The sequence below is a fragment of the Microtus pennsylvanicus genome, chromosome 11, assembly GCF_037038515.1.
Source record: "Microtus pennsylvanicus isolate mMicPen1 chromosome 11, mMicPen1.hap1, whole genome shotgun sequence".
NCBI classification, from domain to species: domain Eukaryota; kingdom Metazoa; phylum Chordata; class Mammalia; order Rodentia; family Cricetidae; genus Microtus; species Microtus pennsylvanicus.
The window spans coordinates 38,579,459-38,598,390 of record NC_134589.1 but is presented as its reverse complement, the minus strand read 5'-3'; the positions used below and the strand labels follow the sequence as shown (position 1 = coordinate 38,598,390).

Below are 18,932 nucleotides of genomic sequence, written 5' to 3'. Positions count from 1 at the left end.
ATTACAGTTAAGAGATTGCATGAATCTCAGAAGAGACTTTGAACTTTGGACATTTACACAGCGCTGATACTGTGATAGACTATGGGGACTTTTGAATTTGGACTATGATTTAGCTAGAAGCCTTTGGGGGGTAGGGAGTGGAATGCAGTGGTTTGAAATAAAAATGGCCCCTAAAGGGAGTGGCACTAATGGGAGGTGTGGCCTTGTTGAAGGAAGCGTCGCTGTGGGGTGGGCTTTGAAGTCTCCTGTGTTCAAGCTACACCCAGTGAGACAGATCACTTTCTGTTGTCTGTGAGTCAAGATGTAATAACTCTCAACTCTTGCTCTAGCATCAAGTCTGCCTGCATACTGCCTTGCTTCCAACCATGGCTATAATGAACTAACCTCCTGAACTGTAAGTGAATCACCCCAAATAAATGTTTTCCTTTATAAGAGTTGCTGTGGTCATGGTGCTTCTTCACAGCAATAGAAACCCTTACTAAGACAACTAGCTACATAAATTGTAAGCACTATGTGGATACTTGGTCACAAATCCAAGATTCCACTCTTCTAGGCCAATGGTCCATGTGCCACCACCATGCCTACCAGGACCAAAGCAACTCTTATGAAAGAAAACATTCGTTTGTGGGCTGTCTAACAGGCCCAGAGGTTTATTTAGTCCACCATCATAATGGTGGGGAGCAAAGCAGCACACAGGCAGACATGATGCTAGAGAAGTAGCTGAGTCGGACAGTGGTGGCGCAGGTCTTTAATCCCAGCACTCGGGAGGCAGAGGTAAACGAGTCTCTGTGAGTTCAAAGCCAGCCTGGTCTACAAGAGCTAGTTCCAGGACAGGCTCCAAAACTACAGAGAAACCCTGTCTCAAAAAACTAAATAATGGGGGCTGGAGAGATGGCTCAGAGGTTAAGAGCATTGCCTGCTCTTCCAAAGGTCCTGAGTTCAATTCCCAGCAACCTCATGGTGACTCACAACCATCTGTAATGAGGTCTGGTGCCCTCTTCTGGCCTGCAGGCATACACGCAGACAGAATATTGTATACATAATAAACAAATAATAATAATAAAGAAAATAAAAAAATAAAAATAGAGAAGTAGCTGAGAGTTCTACATCTGGACCCACAGGCAGTAGGAAGAGAGAGGTACTGGGTTTGGCATGAGCTTTTGAAACTTCAAAGGCCACTCCCAGTGAGTGATACACTTCCTTCAACAAGGCCACACCCCCAATCCTTCTCAAGTAGTTTCACTCCCCAATAACTAAGCATTCAAATATATGAGCCTATGTGGGTCATTCTTATTTAAACCACCACAATATGTATTGTGTGTATGTGTATGCACACATGTATAGTACCGCTATATACATATCTATAGGGAGTAATGTACCTCGTTCTAATTCCAGCTGTACACATGACCAGCACAGAGAATTGGCCAGCTGAAACTCTACCCAGACACCTCCATGCCAGAACACAGTGAAAGCCTAGCTTGCATCTGAATCCCTTATCTCCTCCTGGCTCACATCTCAGGCATGCTCAGAGCCTGCTGTTTTTCATTCAGCTTTATTCCCCTCTAACCCTTCAGTGCTCTTGCGCGCACACACGATATCTGCCTTCTCTGGAGTGTTTGTCATTCCCTCTTCCCTGGGGGAAATCGGGACGAGCTGAGAAAGTGGATCTGTGATCTAGCTTTTTATCGGTGAGCTCAGCTGAAAAGGGGTTGAGATGCATAGCCTCGGCTGCTGGGGCAAAATACGAAAGGGGATTTTGTTAAAATATTTACATATTTACAGCTGAAGGCAGCAGGAGGTTGAGAAAAAAGAAAGCCTGGCATCGAATGGATTAAAGTTTTGACTCCCAGGCTGCCACTTACTAGATACATGTCCTAAAACCTCAGTGAGTTCCATTTAGTCTACAAGATGAAGGGATTGCCAGTGCCACTCAGCTTGTCCTAAGCCCACCGTGAGTCAGGTGCTAAGCGCTGAGCATACACACAAGCCAGGACAGACTCGCCTACTGTCTAACCCGTCCCCTACTCCAGTCCATTTGAAAGCTAAGCCCGAGCCTCAACTCCATAGCTGCTTCTTGGTTGGTCTGAGCCCACCACTGAGGCACCATTCCTTTCCCACTACTGAACTAGACACAGGGCAGGAGGCAGTTCAGCATCAATGAAGTGGGAAGCAGGTCAGAAGTCAGTAGGAGGAAGCTCGAGTTCTCCTTGTTCTTTAAAGGACACAAGGGGGCGATCCCTTCCCTGCCCGTAGATACTGTCATGTCTGGATTAATGTCCAGAGGGTACAGCCAGGTTTTAATAAGGGCAACAAGCTTGAAGGCAAAACCAACACAGAGAATCGAGGACGGAGATAGAAAGGCTCTCGGCTTCTCCATGTTGGGCCGTTGAGCCATTGCATCAACCAACCTTGGCTTCACATTATCAGGGATGAGTGATCTTCCTTATCACTGATGCCTCTCTAAGTGGGATTTCGTTACTTGCTATGGAAAGCAGCTTCAATAATACATGGATCTCCCCAGTCCCCTGTCTCCCTCTCCCCCACCTCCAGTCTCAGAAAGCTCAACTTCCTGACTGGAGACCATCAAGCACAGCACCCAGTAGGTATTACACATTTTGTCTAATTTCAAACAAACAATGACCTCCTTGTACTCATTCTCCACCCTTTATGTTTGCTTCTATCCTGCTACACCCATCAGGGTTTCTCTGTGTAACAGAGCCCTGGCTGTCCTGGAACTCATTTTCTAGACCAGGTTAGCCTTGAACTCACAGAGATTCTCCTGCTTCTGCCTCTCTAGTGCTAGGATTAAAGGCATGTGCCACCATGCCCAGCATATTTTCTTTATAACATTTTTATCATCATGTGTGAGGGCACGCACGTGCGGAGGTCAGAGGACGACCTGCAGGAATCAACCAACTCATTGTGTGGGATTCAGAGTTTGAACTCAGGTTGTCAGGCTTGGAGGCAAGCATCTCTATCTGCTGAGCCATTGCATCGGCTCTAAATATCAGATTTTGTAACTCTGGTCCAGTTTCCTGCAGCTAAGACACAACTAATTATACAACAGGCTCTCTAACCAAGCGTGACCTTCCTGTAAAAAATGTGGTCCGTAAACAATCCTGATCATTTCTTTACTCTGTCTTTTATTTTCCATTCCCTGGTACCATCCTCCCCTCTGAGCCAGAGTTACGACTCTCAGATGGATGGCCACAGTGTTGGTAACAGACAGGGGGTTATTTTATTCACTAAGACACGAGGCTGTGGTACAGCTGGCGGGACGAGAGGTGTAATTACACTGCATCTTAGAGCCACCAGCAATGAATTTCTGTATAAAAGACTAGATTTGCCATGTATTATTTATGCCAGCATCAATTTTCCCAGCTGGTTCTATTTACTGTGCAAATTCTCCTCTGTCTGTTTATGGGTCAGGCCACGGTTCAGCCCCTTTGGTTACTCTATACTGAGGAAGAGCCCCACAGGGCACCATGCATACAAAACAAGTGTCTGGTTCACTGGGAGCAGGTCATATCCTTCCTCCCTGGTAAATTATATCCCTGGGACAGCAGCGAGCCCATGTTCTCACCTATCAGGGTGATGTACGCAGGTGTGTGAAACCCAGGCAGCAAGCAGGGAAGAACTCATTCTCTGAGAGTCTCACCGCAGGAACTGGAAAACAACCTTCTCGGGGGTAATCAGCTGGCTCTAGGGCTCAGGGGACTTCCTTTTTATATATTTTTAAGAGAGGGACATATAGAAAGAGCTTCATATTTCTGAAGTTGTTTCTACTGAGTAACTCAAGAGACAAAAGAAGTCCCATCTTGCAGGTGGGAAAACAGAGGCCCAAATAAATGGGGATGGGTGGGATGAAGGCTTCCTGGCTCAATTACTGTGTGATGGATGTTGACACACGGGGCCAGGAAGCTATTCATCCAGTCACGACTGTGATTCTTCAGAGATGCCCCCCAAGCTAGACTGACCTCAACCCCCACTAGAGACAAATGGTGGACACAAAGGAAGAAAACTTGAGCCCACGATGAACTTCTAGGCCCATCCCCCCCCCAGTTCCCCACTGCCGCGTCCTCTGGCCAGTGGCTCCGTGAGATCCCACAGAGTGAAGCTGAGGAAACTGAAGCTTGTCTTCCGACAAGCCTGACACCTACACTGCCAGGTCCCTAGTGGCAGTGGCCAGCAGCTGACGGGCAAGAACGCTGTCCAATCAACAGTGTCAGGTCTGTTCAGCAGGCAGTTCTGGGCTCTGCTCCTCAGTCCCCAGAGTCCCAATGTCTATCACCTCCTGCAGACCTGTGGGCTGGAAGGAGAGATAGGAGAGAGGGAGCGATAGAATCAAGCAATCTAAGTGGTCAGCTTTTGCTTCAGGGTTTTGGCATCAAAGAATCCTTCAGGAAGATACCAGTGGGCGTGGAAACCACCCTCTCCAGGGCCCAAGATCCTTGGCATCCCCTGGGCTGGCTCACCTGGCGAGGAGACTTGGTCAGACACACTGTGCGTTGGCTACTACCTAATGTTCCAGCCCCTTCAAGGACATCCAGGAGAATTCGGGTACTGGGCACAAAGCTCCAGGAGCGTCCCAGAGCAGGTTTGAACCTCCTTCCATCTCTGTCTCGGGTCAAGTGGTTGGTCACCTGCAGGTAGGGACAGAGATCCATGACGGCAGTGCAGAGGACACCTGCCCTACCGCCTCATTGTACAGACAAGAAATCTGAGATCTCTGACTCTCCCGGGCGGTATAACTTACAGCTGAATCTAGAGCTACAACCCAGGGCTCCTGATCCACACCCAGCTTCCCACAAAGTCCCGGTGCTTTGGGTCTGACACAAAGCCACGGGGCACCTTTAGTCATTCTTTCCTGTAGAGGAGCCATTGCTGGGTTTGGGTCTGCCAAAGGTATCCTGAGACCAGTGCACTCAATCCTTGGCATCTGGAGTGTGTCTGCTGGGGTGAGGGGAGTCCCACTTTGGGACTAATTTTTTTTTCCCCTTGGCAACTGCCCTGGAACTCGCTCTGTAGACCAAACAGGCTGGTCTTGAACTCACAGAGATCCACCTGTCTCTGCCTCCCGAGAGCTGGGATTAAAGGTGTGCGCCACCACCGCCCGTCTCTCTGGGACTAGTTTTAAGCAAGCCAGACACATTGACTATGATTCCTTCCCTATAGCCACGCACCCACAAACATCCAGAAGCCAGGAGAGGAAGGTCCAGGACCTCGACCTTGAACAAAAGAGCAGGGAAACAGTCTTTCATACTGCCTGCAGGTGCACAGATTAGTATATTATTTCCTCAAAAATGGGAGATGACCTATCTAGACACTTAAAACACACGCAGTTCAGTGTGGTGATTCATGTCCGTAGTTACAGTCCCTCAGGACGTTCAAGTAGGACTGCGACTTCAATCTAGGAGTTTGAGGCCAGCCTGAGCAGTGAGACACTGTGTCAAACACATAAAAGTTTCAATAATTACACTCCTCTAACCCCAGCACTCAGGAGGCAGAAGCAGGTGGATCTCTGTGAGTTCAAGGCCAGCCTAGTTTACAAAGGGAGTTCCAGAACAGCCAGGGCTATGTAGAGAGAACCTATCTCAAAACAAAAAAAGGCAGGAAATACAATGTACAGAGTTATGCACAGGAGTGCTAGCTGTAAGGGCTGGAGCGTGGTCACCAGCTAAGAGCACATGCTGCTCCTGCAGAGGACCGACTTCTGTTCTTGCACTGAGCTGCTTCCTGTCCTAATAGTCTCCCCTCCCTAGAGGTTATTAGAGACAGATCTTTGCTGTTAGTTTTCTTTTCCAAGCTCAGGAAGCACTTTTTTAAGTCTGCATACTTTTCATAAAAAGATTAAAGAGCTAAATATAAGACTCAAGTTGTTATCAATCTTTACACCAGAGGAACCACACGGATAGTCTATCCCTGTAAAGTCTTTTTCTTTTGCATATATTCTTACAGTTTTAGACAATTTTTTTTAAGATTTTATTTTTATAGCTGGGCAGTGGTGGTACACTCCTTTAATCCCAGCACTTAGGAGACCGGAGTAGGTGATCTCTGTGAGTTTGAGGCCAGGCTTGACTACAGAGCGAGTTCCAAGACAGCCAGGGCTACACAGAGAAACCCTGTCTTAAAAAATCAAAACCAAGCCGGGCGGTGGTGGCGGCGCACGCCTTTAATCCCAGCACTCGGGAGGCAGAGACAGGCGGATCTCTGTGAGTTCGAGACCAGCCTGGTTTACAAGAGCTAGTTCCAGGACAGGCTCCAAAACCACAGAGAAACCCTGTCTCGAAAAACCAAAAAAAAAAAAAAAAAAAAATCAAAACCAGCTGGGTGGTGGTGGTGCACGGCTTTAATCCCAGCACTCGGAAGGCAGAGGCAGGTGGATTTCTGTGAGTTTGAGGCCAGTCTGGTCTACAAGAGCTAGTTCCAGGAAAGGTTTGAAAGCTAGAGAAACCCTGTCTCGAAAAACAAATAAACAAAAAATAAAAACCAAAAAATTAACATCTCAGGCCATTATTTTCTGCATTCTTACACAGATCCTTTTTCTATTTGCATTATTGAATAAAATAAAAGAAATAAAAAGGAAGAACATGACTGCTCCTAGGTATGGGGTGAGGAGGTTTATTGTAGATAAAAGGGAGAAAGCAGCCAGAGGCATCTGGAAGGGTCCAGAGTGAACATGACCAGCAGACTGAGCAGGGCCATGTGAGGAGAGGGGGGAGGGAAAGCAAGAAAGGAGCCACTGACCAAGAGAGGCAGCCTGTGCCAAGAGACCGGCGAAGCCAAAATGGCTGAGTCATATAGGGTCCAGACAAGCTGAGGGAAGGGACAGCCCCGGCCCCGGGCTGGAGAGTTCAGGGTAAGGGGCAGGGTATGCCAGCCAGGAGAACCCTGTAACAGGTAGGAACTGAGGGATGCTGGGAGAACCTGGCAGCCAGAATTTGCTTTGATATGTTAGGCATCTCATCCATTTGTTCCAGGTTTGGGACCTAACGATTATCATCTTTTTCTGTTTTGTTTTATTAAGACAGAATTTCATTATGTATCCCAAAATATCCTTGAATTTGAGATCCTCCTGCTGCAGCCTCTGAGTTCAAAGAGCAAAGCATGAGTCACTGTACCTAGTTCATGATGCAGATTCTTTTTTTTTTTGGTTTTTCGAGACAGGGTTTCTCTGTGGCTTTGGAGCCTGTCCTGGAACTGGAACTAGCTCTGTAGACCAGGCTGGTCTCGAACTCACAGAGATCCGCCTGCCTCTGCCTCCCGAGTGCTGGGATTAAAGGCATGTGCCACCATCGCCCGGCTTGATGCAGATTCTTTACGATGGCCATTTTTTTTTTGTTTGGTTTTTCGAGACAGGGTTTCTCTGTAGCTTTTGGTGCCTGTCCTGGAACTAGCTCTTATAGACCAGGCTGGCCTCGAACTCCCAGAGATCCGCCTGCCTCTGCCTCCCGAGTGCTGGGATTAAAGGCGTGTGCCACCATCGCCCGGCACTACGATGGCCATTTTTAAGGAGGGCATGAGGGCACATGCCTGCAATCCCGGTACTGGAGGCTGAGACAGGAGGAGTCTATGGGTTCAAGGCTGGCCTGGGCTACAAGGTGAAACCCTGTTAAAGACAAACATACTTGATTTGCTAGAATAATTCTTGGGCCAAATGGCCCAAACTCTTCTATCCTATAATGATTTTCCCAATTCCTAAATAATTACTGCTTTTATTCTGTAATAAAATTACAATGCTAATTGTGGGGGTAACGCCTGTAATTCCAACACTTGGGAAGGGGAGGCAGAAGGTTCAGAAGTTCAAGGCCAGCCTCAGATAATGAGTTCAAAGACAGTATGGGCAACATAGGACTTTCTTCAAAAGAAAAGAAACACTTTTATCATGAAAGGGACCCAAGAGGTTTGTGGGGGAGAATGAGGAAGGGGGGAAGAGGGTGCTGGGGGATGGGCTGGAGAGAAGGCTCAACAGTTAAGAGCACTGGCTGCTCTTCTAGAGGAGGTTCAGTTTCCAGCACCTACATGGCAGCTCATGGTAACTCCAGTTCTTGGGGCTCTGACACCTTCACACCAATGCATATAAAATAAATTTAAATTAGAAAAAAGAGGGAGGCCCTGCTGATGACATCACATCTCGTGGATTTCTTCAGCCCCTTTCCTACCATTCAATATTTAAACAAAATGTTTTGAGCCCCTCAAAACAAAACAAGGCACAAAAGAAAAAACAGTAAACACTTTTTTTTTTTTTTGGTTTTTCGAGACAGGGTTTCTCTGTGGTTTTGGAGTTTGTCCTGGAACTAGCTCTTGTAGACCAGGCTGGTCTTGAACTCACAGAGATCCGCCTGCCTCTGCCTCTCAAGTGCTGGGATTAAAGGGGTGCGCCACCACCGCCCGGCCAGTAAACACTTTAAAAATAAAGATTTGTCATTATTATTTTGTTTTTAAAGTCTGTGGGGTATTGTCTGCATGTATATCTATTCACTACATGCATGCCTTGTACCCATGAAGGCCAGAAGAGGGTGTTAGATCCTCGGAGACTGGAGCTACTGAGGGTTGTGGGCTGCCATGTTTGTGCTGGGAATCGAAACCAGGTCCTATGAAAGAACGGCCAGTGTTTTAAACAGCTTGTCCACCTCTGCCTTTATCCTATCTGTCTGTCTGTCTGTCTATCTATCTATCTATCTATCTATCTATCCATCCATCCATTTATTTGTTTATTCATTTGTTCATTTATTTATTTTTGAGTCAAGGTTTCTCTGTATAGTCCTAGCTGTCCTAGAACTCACTCTGTAGACCAGGCTAGCCTTGAACTCAGAGAGCCATCTGCCTCTGCCTCCCAGACTAAAGGTGTATGTGTATGCTGGGAGTGCTGATGCCAGTGATGGTCAGATTCCCCTGGAGCTAGAGTTGAGAGCCACCCAATGTGCCTGGGACTGAGAACTTGACAGGGTAAGGAGATAGCACATCCTATAGAGAGAAAGTTCACTCTTTAGATTTACTTCAATAATACAACTTAGAAAGAATGGAGCTGGAAAGATGGCTCAGCAGGAAAAAGTGCTTTCCTGGAAACTCTAGATGCCCAGAGTGTGATCCTAGTACCAGGTAAAAACGCTAGTGGTTTGCATCTGCAATCCCAGTCCTGGCATCCTATGGAGACCGTCAGAAGCAGAGACAAGGACAATCAGTCAGACCAGAAGTGAAATGGCAGAGATAAGATTCCTCTCAAAACCAAGATGGAAGGAGAGAACTGACTCCTAAAAATTGTCCTCTGACCTCCCCACGTGTGCCACGGCACACACATGCCTGCCCTCTTCTGAGCATGAGCACATATACACCAGTAACAATGAAATAGGTTATAGAGACACAGAGCAAGAGCCAGGTGCTGGCGGCCGCATGCCTTTAATCCCAGCAGGAGAAAGCAGAGGCAGGCGGATCACTGAGTTTGCAGCTAGCCTAGTCTACAGAATGAGTTTCAGGATAGCCAAGGCTATACAAAGAAATCCTGTCTTGAAAAAACCAATCAACCAACCAACCAAACAAACAAATAAAAAGACCCCCAAAACAAGATAGTCCCTAGTCCAAACCCCTCTGACCTGTGGAAGCTGAGCTCTGCACTCTGGCCTCTGCCTTAAGGACTATTATAGTTTCAAGCTGACACTTAAGAGAAACAGAAAGCTAGCCTAGCTACACCTAGAAACCATGTTCATAGGAAAAGTCTCCTCACCACCACTGCCACACCCAGGTCCCGGGCCAGGATCTTGAGCTCTCGGGCCAGCTGCATCATCAAGGCCAGGCCTGGGGGAGGAGCAAAGGAGAGGGGCAGCAGAGAGCAAAAGGCCAGGGCAGGGAGGTGAAGTCTCTACCCTGTCCCCAGGTTCCCCCTCTTACCTTCCCTCTGCTGACCTCCCAGAAGTGGGGCGACCACTGCCGTGACAGAATCCACAATCACTACCTTCACAGTGCCTGAAGAAGCTGTCGCCTGCTGGGATGGGAAAAGCAGTGGTGGACCAGTGACCTCTAGGGGACGCCCGGGGCAGGCGCCTCTACTAGAAGAGGGAGGCCAGCGAGAGGGCTCAGCAGATAGAGGTGATTGCTGCACAAGCCTGTCAGATCGAGTTTGATCCCTGGAACCCAAGTAAAGACGGAAGGAGAGAACCAACTCCACAGAGTTGGCCTCTCTGACCCCCACCCCCCTATACACACACAGGGTGGCATGCATGTGCTCACAGTTGTACATGTGTGTACATACACACACAACTAAAAAATGAAGTTTAATCCTTTTTTTTTAAAAAAAAAAAGAAGACAGTCATAAACAACCTTTCTTACCCCAAATCCGGCTGTACAGGCCTCACTGAAGCACCTCCCCGACCCATTCAAAAGCATAACAGACTCCACTGAGGATTTAGAAGACAGGGATGGCTTAAGCCACAGGACACCACAAGCTCTCATTCGGGAACCCCATGCAGATTCCAGTGGCAATCTCACACCCAGCCTGTTAGCCCCTTCTCCTCTTCGGAATCCCCTCACTGCTGCTCAGTTTCACTTCAAATCCCCAGGATTTGCTTTATTTGCCGAAGAGTTAGCTCTCCACTAAGGCACCCAGGGTCCGGGGCATGCTGGGAAAGCACTCTACCTGAGCTACATCCTCAGCCCCTTAGTCTTATTCATGTTTCCATCTCCTAGAGTTTACCTCCTAAGACCCCCTCTCCCATAGCTACCATGGTTCCAAATAAAGACAACTGTTTCAGTGGGGCTGTGGTGGTGCACATCTTTAACCCCAGGACTGGGAGGGAGGGGGGTGTGCACAAGCCTGGTCTACAGGGCGAGTTCCAGAACTGCCAGGGCTACACAGAGAAACCCTGTTTCAAAAAACAAACAACAAATAAAGACCGTTGTTTCTCTAAGAACCGGATGCCATTTCTCACACCATTATCTGGTGTCTTTACACACATGTGAGCATGATCCTAGCGTCTGTAGATCTAAGCTGTCTCCCATGCTTCCTTTCTTCTCTCCCTTACTTCTCAGATCCTGATTCTGCTACATGTATTGTTTCCACTGCCCACTGGTCAAGCCTTGGCTATTTGGCATTTCTGCTCTGCCTTTTGTGTGTCTCAGTTCCAGCCTTCCGGCCTCTGACTCCTAACCTGTTACCAATGTGTCTAAGAGGACGGCAGGAATGTGAGAAGTTAAAACCAACCAGCTTGGGGCTAAAGAGATGGCTCAGCGGTTGGAAGCATTGGTTGCTTTTCCAGAGGACCAGGGTCCAGTTCCCAGCACCCACATGGCAGCTCACAACTGCCTGTAACTCTTATTCCAGGGGATCCAACAGATCCATCTCACACAGATAGAGATGCAGGCAGAACATCAATGTATGTAAAATACAAATAAGTAAAACAAACAAACAAAACCAACCGTCTTAGGCACTTCTCAGCTCTATCCAGCTAAACGGCAGAGCGAACCCTTTGCTGCTTTTGCCGAGGATCTGGGTTTGATTCCAGCAGCCGCAAGAGGGCTCATAACTTTCTGTAACTAAGTTCCAGGGGAATTAAATGTCCTCTTCTTGCCTCCAAGGGCACCAGGCAAGCACACCATGGATATACATTCATACACACAGAATACAATCTTTAAAACTTAAAAAAAAAAAAGTCAAGAGCCATTCAAAATCTCCTTCTCCCTTCCTTATAAACATTAGTCTGAACATGTTCAGGTACTGGGTAGGAATCTCCTGACATCAGTGAGGATGGGCCCAGCCCCCAGTTCTAGATACGTATAGAGATGATTTGCTTTTGGCTATGACTGGAGGGATACCTCAGCGGCAGCGTTTGCCTAATGGGTATAGGCCTGGATTAGATCCCTAGTGTCACAAAAAATATTTATTTATGTATTTATTTGTGTGTGTGTGTGCACATGTAGCCATGACACGGCACTTGGAGTCAGTGGATAACTTGCTGAAGTTAGTTCTTTCCTTCCACCATGTGGATCCTGAGACTAGAACTTGCGCCGTAAGGATTGGCAGCAAGGGCCTTTGTCCATGAAACTTCCTCACCAGATCCATATCATCACAACTAAAAAAAAACAAACCTGTATTGGCAGCACGCGTCTTTAATTCCAGCACTCGGGAGGCAGAGGCAGGTGGATCTCTGTGAGTTCAAGGCTAGCCTGCTCTACAGTTCCAGAACATCCAGGGCTACACTGAGAAACCCTGTCTTGAAAAACCAAAAGACCAAACCAACCAAAACAAAAACCAAACCAACCTGGCTAACTAAATGTAAGAAGAGACCCCCCACACGCATAGTTTCCTAACTGATTTCAGTGAGTAATGCAGAGGTGAAGACTACATAATCCTCTACTCAAGGAGCTCACTGTTGTACAGGGCTGGTATCCTGTAAACAATGAAGCAGATGAATTGTAAATTAAGCTGCACGGAATTCCACCTGGGGCATGGGCAGGCAGGGGTGGAGGGAGGGCGTGGCAAACACAGCTGGGCTGTTACACTGGACACAGGTATTCCAAGCAGGGTTGGTGGTAGGACGCGTGCCTCAAAACAGACAACACCTGGCCCGGTGGGTGAAGCAGAAACAGGCAGATCCACAGGCTCACCTGCTGGGCCATGGTGCCCCGTAGGTCCTGCAGCATATCCAGCATCCTGAAGATGTCAAACACATGCGCCACCTGTATCCTCCGGAGAGCACCTGCCTGCGGGGTGGGAAAGAGAAGCAGGGACTTGCAATAAAGAGCAATCATAAAGCTGAGAAGGCAAAGAGGCACTTAGACACAGTGCTGGCAGCCAGAATGGCAAATGGGTTTTGCCTAATGGGCTGGATCTTACAGTGGTGATACCTGGGCACTGAGCTGTAGGACATTCAGAATTCAGCGGGAAGGACAGATATGATTGATTAGTGATGCCTGCCCTGGCAAGAAATGGGCTGGAAACACAGATGCAGGGCTTTGCTGGCTCTGATTTACGGTATTCGAGGACTTGGAAGTTCCTGGAGAATCAGTGTGGGTGGCATCCAAGCTGGGATGATGACATTAACACGAGCAGCTCTAGGAAAGCAGAGGACTCTCCAGTTTCAAAGCAAGAAATGATGATTCTTACAGATGGTGTAAAGAGTCATGGAGTCTTCTAGCATCGAGATTTTAAAGGAACCCAGCCATCTTGCCCCCTACCTGTTTCTCCTCGTCTTGGGTTCTAGCCTGTAGCAGCTGGAGGAGGCGGGACGCTGTCATTCCTCCATTGGAATCGACGTACAGTACATTCTGCTGCAGGCTGTGGGCCACATTTGCAGCCACACAGAGACATACCTTCAGAGACAAGATGGGGCGCTGGGTAAACCTAAGCCCTTGGAAGGCAGCTTCCCCACCAGAGCCTGCCCAGATTCCAACAACATACACTGGCCAAGGCCATGTCCATTCTCAGTGCCCATCTGGTCTGTTCTGACCTTGCAACCCACAGGGACATCCGCAAGAACTCCCCAAGGAATCCAGGCCAATGCACCCACCTCCCCCAACCCTCCCTGCTGCTGGTCCCAAGGGTACCTGGGTTTTTCCGCTACCTGGGCCGCCCGCAATTTCAGTCACCTCTCCAGTATAGAGGCCAGCATCAAGTAGTTTGTCCAGGCTGATGGTGGAAGAGGAGAGAACAGGGATGGGCAAAGAGAGGAGAGAAGAAACTATTAAAAAGCAGATAAATTTGGGGAGTAAATTGGGCATGGTGACAGATGCCTTTAATCCCAACATCAGGGAGGCAAAGGCAGGCCTCTGTGAGGTCAGGGGCCACACGAGACCATGACTTAAAAAAAAACAAGAAAGGAAAAAACATATTTGGGGAGATAGCTTGATGGTAGAGTACTTGCTTATCATATGCAAAGCCCTGAGTTCGATCTCTAGTATTGGGGGTCGGGGTCAGGGAAAGTTGGCATTCACTAATGTAGAATCTTGTAACCTATGAACACGAAAAGTCTCTCCATTTATTTGGGTCACCATTGATCTTCTTCATTGGCATTTTTCATTTCCAGCATACAAATTCTACACGGGCTTTGTCAGACTTAGACCCACGTGTTTCATTTCCTTAGATGCGACAGCAAATGGCATTGTGTTTTTAATTTCAGTTTTCACATGTTCATTGTGAGTGCAGAGAAGTGCAATTGATTTTTATGTGTTGATCTTGTATCCCCAGACCTTGCTAAACTCGATTATTAATTCTGGGAGTGTGTAATTATTTTTTATTTGCTTGTTTTTGTCTGCCTCCCTCATCTGGTAGGAGCACCCCGGGGGCAAAGACTGGGTCTTTATCCCTGTTGTGTCTCTGAGTGTTAGCACAGAGCTGAACGCCCTGCAGGCACACAGTAAATGTTACTGAAGAAATGAAAAGAACAGAGAGCGGCTTGACTGTCAAAATTCTGGCTGTGGAAACCTTGAGATGAACCTCAAAACATGGCCACTTCCTAAGCCCCTGAACCACCTGGAACAGGTTACTACCCTCCATGTGCTGCCCAGGACAGGGGCTGAAGGTTCTGTGTTGCACACAGGTGCACACACTCACACGGATACCTATACATAGTTATTAGGCTAAAATAATCTTTTTAAAAAGCCAGCTGTGGTGGTGTACATTTATCTTTTAAATTTTATTTATTTATTTTTGGTTTTTCAAGACGGGGTTCTCTGTGCAGCTATGGCTATTCTGGAACTCACTCTGTAGACTAGGCTGTCCTTGAACTCACAGAGATCCACTGACCTCGGCCTCTCAAGTGCTAGGATTAAAAGCATGCACCATCATATCCAGCTAAAATAAAATCTCAAAAAAAACAAAACAAAACAAAAAACCACCACGTACCAGACTACGAGGCTCCACCTGTATGACGTACTCCCAAACCTGCGTCCTAGACATTTCCCACTGTGTTTCTATCCCTGGCTTCTCCTCCGCGTCTGGAGTGGGGCGTCCTACTGTTATGTCCCCGTTACCTCTGAGTCTATGAATGTATGTGGAGGGACTCCGACCAGGGCTGCCTAAATGTGGGGGTTCCTTCCCACCTTTCCCACTGAAAGTCCCATCAGTTACTCTTCCAGTCGTTCAGACAGCTTGCCTTCTGTTTTGTGAAGAACCTATTCCAACAGAGATGAACAGACAGAAGCTCTGGCTTGCAAGGCCTAACCAATCTCCCCCATCGACAGGTCTCCCACGGGGTGCCACATGCTCTACTGCCCTGCAAAGATCTGCATCGCCCTCAGCACTCCGAGACCCACAACAAGAGCCCTGTTTAATGGTTAAATAAGATGCTGATGGTTCATAGTTAACACACATTTCATTAACTTTGACTTACTTCCAGAGTTTCAAAGTTACATCCACTATGTAGGCATGGCGCATTGTAGGGAAGTCTGAAAACCTAGCAAATCCCCTTTTCACACCTACCCCATATGATAGTAAGTCTCTTGTCACATGTCTCCTTCAACGTGTCTTCCACCGTCACAAACCCTGGAGCAGCTCCACACAGCCTATACCAGTACCACCAGATCCCTGCTGGACCTCTTTGGGCTGGCCTGTCCACCCTGCACATCTCTGCTCCATGGCCTACAGATGTCACCTCCAGGCATACTGGAGAACAGTCCAGCCAGAATTAAGTCCTTAGACATGACCTCCAATGCCCAATCTACCATGCTGCAGGATCTTGAGTTGGTCCCTGAACCTGAACCCCCATTTCCTCACATACACTCATGATTTCAAGGGCAGCCAACTCTCATTAGGGGTTGTGAAGGACAGATGAAATGCATTTGTCATGCTGAGCGGTGGGTGGTGCATGCCTTTAATCCCAGCACTCCGGAGGTAGAGGCAGGCGAATCTGTGAGTTCGAGGCCAGCCTGGTCTACAGAGTGAGTTCCAGGACAGCGAGAGCTATATAGACAAACCCTGTCTCAAAAATAAAAAAAAAAAAAGGAAATGGAAATATGGAAATGCATGCATGAATGCATGAAATACTAAACACAATGTCAGAGTCAAGGTGAGTTTGTGGCTGTGGTCTGCCAATGCCAAGGCTACCTGTGCCACCCTGAGCTCCCACCCCATGACGGCTGCTGCTGCAATCCTGCCAGGGTACCTTCTCATTGTTCCTTCTGTGGATGCCAGTTTTATAAGTTCCCTGGGCTCCAAAGCCAGTGTGCCTCCTCAGGGCACTCATAAGTCTCCCGTATACACCAACCACCATACTTAAGAGCGGGAGCCTCGCCTCACTCGTACAGATAGCATCTGCATGTGCCTGGCACCCAGTAGGAACCCAGCCAATGTTTGATGGATTACAAACACAGACCCCCAACCAGCGAGAGCAAGCACCAGAGTACGCGAACCTTGCCAAGAGAATGTGTTATGAAAACAGCAAGGGCCAGACCAATCCAAAGACCTTTGTGATGGCAGTGTTATTCATCAAACTCCGCACAAACAGGCCAGGAGAGAGGTCAGGCTCACTTGGCCAGAAAATGCCAGTTGTCTTCCAATTCTTTCCCAACCCAAACAACAGAGCACAATGTAACTGCTCTTTTCAGAGAGCGAGCATGTTCCCAGCCGCTGCCTCCTACGGTAAAGGCATCAGGCTCTGGATTATATATCCCTGGGCTCACCTCTGCCGGCCCCTCCTCTTAGGCTAACCACAATCTCTAACAGCTATAGCCTATGGCAGGGGTGCTCAATCTGTGGGTCCTGACTCCTCTGGGATATTGAACAATCCTTTCGCAGAGGTCACATATCAGATATTTACATTATAATTTATAACAGTGGCCAACTCACAGTTACGAAGTAGCAATGAAAATAATTCTATGGTTAGAGGTCACCACACCATGAGGAACTGTGTTAAAGGGTCAGACCTTAGGTGCAGACTCCCAGGAAATCTCAATCCTGTCCTGATCTCACTTGCCTTATCCCAAAGTATCAGGGACTCTACTAAAAAATGGGATATTAGCGACATCTTGCGTCATAGGACAGTGGCTCTTCACTGGGAAAAGTTGGATCCCAGGAGATACTGAGTCATATCTGGAGACATTTTTGATTATTAAAACTAGGTGCAGGGGAAGTGATCTTGGCATCTGGTGGGCAGAGCTCAGGGATATTGCTAAATGCACAGGATATCCCTACCCCAGTAAATAACTACTTGGCCCCAAGCATCAATAGTGCTGAGGCTAAGAATCTCTGTCCTTTTACTCTAAGGAAAAAGAACTCTGGAGGGGTGGAGAGATGGCTCACTGGTTAAGAGCACTGGCTGCTCTTCCAGAGGTCGTGAGTTCAATTCCCAGCAACCACATGGTGGCTCACAACCACCTGTAATGAGATCTGCCACCCTCTTCTGGCATGTGGGCATAGCATGGAGGCAGAATACTGTATACATAATAAATAAATTAAAAAAAAAATCCTCCGGAGTCTGGATGCCTCTAGGTTCTTTGACAACTCCAGACTGCCCTCACCAGCCTGCCCTTTGTAGTCTCAGCATGAGAGGCTCGGCTTTCATCTTCTTGCCCAGGTAAGCATACAAACCTCCCAATGCCGGTGGACAGGATGGCAGTGGAAGTCTTCAGTTCCTCATAGAGGTCTGCTCCATTTAATGGGAAAGCCGAGAACTGCGCCAGCAATACCCTCCTCAGGGCAACCAGGGCCTGCCAATACGGTGGACACTCAGGCTCCAGAACGCCAGACTGCCCAGCAACCAGCTTGCCCCGCAGAGCAATCCAGGTCTAGAGTTCCCCGCCTCCCACCTTTAGCTGGGGACCCGCTCTAGAAGTTGCATTGGGATGGAGCTTGCACACCGTGAGCTCACCTTGTAGGACAAACTACATTTCTGGGCTACCTCCTCCAGGTTAGCAGCTGCCAGGTCCGCCACTGGAAAGAGACCAAGAGCAACTGATTAGCAACAAGAAAGGCTTAACGCTTGCCTTTTCCTCTGTTGGGAAATGGTGTTAATGTCTTGTTTTGTTTTGTTCGTTTTTGTTTTGCGAGACAGGGTTTCTCTGTAGCCTTTGGAGCCTATAGCCTGGAACTAGCTCTTTTAGACCAGAATGGCTTCGAACTCACAGAGATCCTCCTGCCGCTGCCTACCGAGTGCTGGGATTAAAGGCGTGCCCTGACACTAAGGTCTTAGTCTACTCCCAATCTCAAGCACGCAGGCCCTGGTGCAGGACCCGGCAAGGAGCCCAGCACACAGTAAAGTCCTGTTTCTGGCTTGGCTCCTGTGAACCCAGCCTCCCTAGAAGGTCAGAGTGTGGCCCCTGTAAAAGCGAAGCGCCCCGTACGTGTGCCAAGACCGTGGAGCTAACCCGCCAATCCCTGCGGTCGTGCCCATGTTGTGTGCTATGAGCCCACGAGGTCACCTGTCTTGATCCTTCGGCCCTTCAGAAGCTGGACGATCTCCTCGGTGAGGCCAGGGCACAGACCTGCCCTGAGCACGCCCATATTCCCTGCAAATGCGGGACGCCCCGGGGGCTGTCTGTCACGTGGGCGCCCACCGAGTGTTCTCCTCAACACACACACTCTGGCGTCCCTCGGTTCCACTTCTGGAAAGGGTCCCGACGCGCCAGTACGGGAGGAGGGGGCGGGAAGAGGATGCTGGTCCGGGTGAGGGACCCCAGCGACCTGGGCCCGCCCCCTCCCGGCGGACGCTTCCGGGTTCCGCGTCTGGCGCGTCTTCTGTGGCCCAAGCCTGCAGCGTCATCTGCCGACCAAGCAGGAAAACGCGGCGGCCTTGTGAACCGCGCCAGCCACCTGCCAGCCTCAGACAGACAGACAGACAGACAGACAGACAGACAGACACACACACACACACACACACACACACACACACACTCGATCTCCCCCTTCTCTCCGCGCAATCTCTCTCTCCCTTTGCTCCCTTCCTCAGCCCACCACCTCCTGTGAGTCCCCTGACACACACACACACACACACACACACACACAC

At 48.6% G+C, this 18,932-nt stretch overlaps 1 protein-coding gene across 3 annotated transcripts; it reads right to left on the bottom strand.

The window, feature by feature from the left end:
• Positions 1-3,123: 3,123 nt before the first annotated feature.
• Rad51d (RAD51 paralog D) lies at positions 3,124-18,662 on the bottom strand. Of its 3 annotated transcripts, none has more exons than XM_075991375.1 (10): positions 18,349-18,662; positions 17,799-17,860; positions 17,519-17,637; positions 13,540-13,621; positions 13,171-13,305; positions 12,601-12,696; positions 9,889-9,982; positions 9,725-9,795; positions 4,476-4,643; positions 3,124-4,309 (listed from the first exon to the last, which is right to left on the bottom strand). In XM_075991375.1, exons 1-10 carry the CDS (start codon positions 18,428-18,430, stop codon positions 4,226-4,228), a joined length of 993 nt encoding a protein of 330 aa, XP_075847490.1. In that variant the 5' UTR covers positions 18,431-18,662; the 3' UTR covers positions 3,124-4,225. The 3 variants fall into 3 exon arrangements, with proteins under 3 accessions (XP_075847490.1, XP_075847491.1, XP_075847493.1); XM_075991376.1 differs by having other exon boundaries at positions 9,889-9,979; positions 18,349-18,611; XM_075991378.1 differs by lacking the exons at positions 9,725-9,795; positions 9,889-9,982 and having other exon boundaries at positions 4,105-4,309; positions 18,349-18,569.
• Between the last annotated feature and the right edge of the window lie 270 nt (positions 18,663-18,932).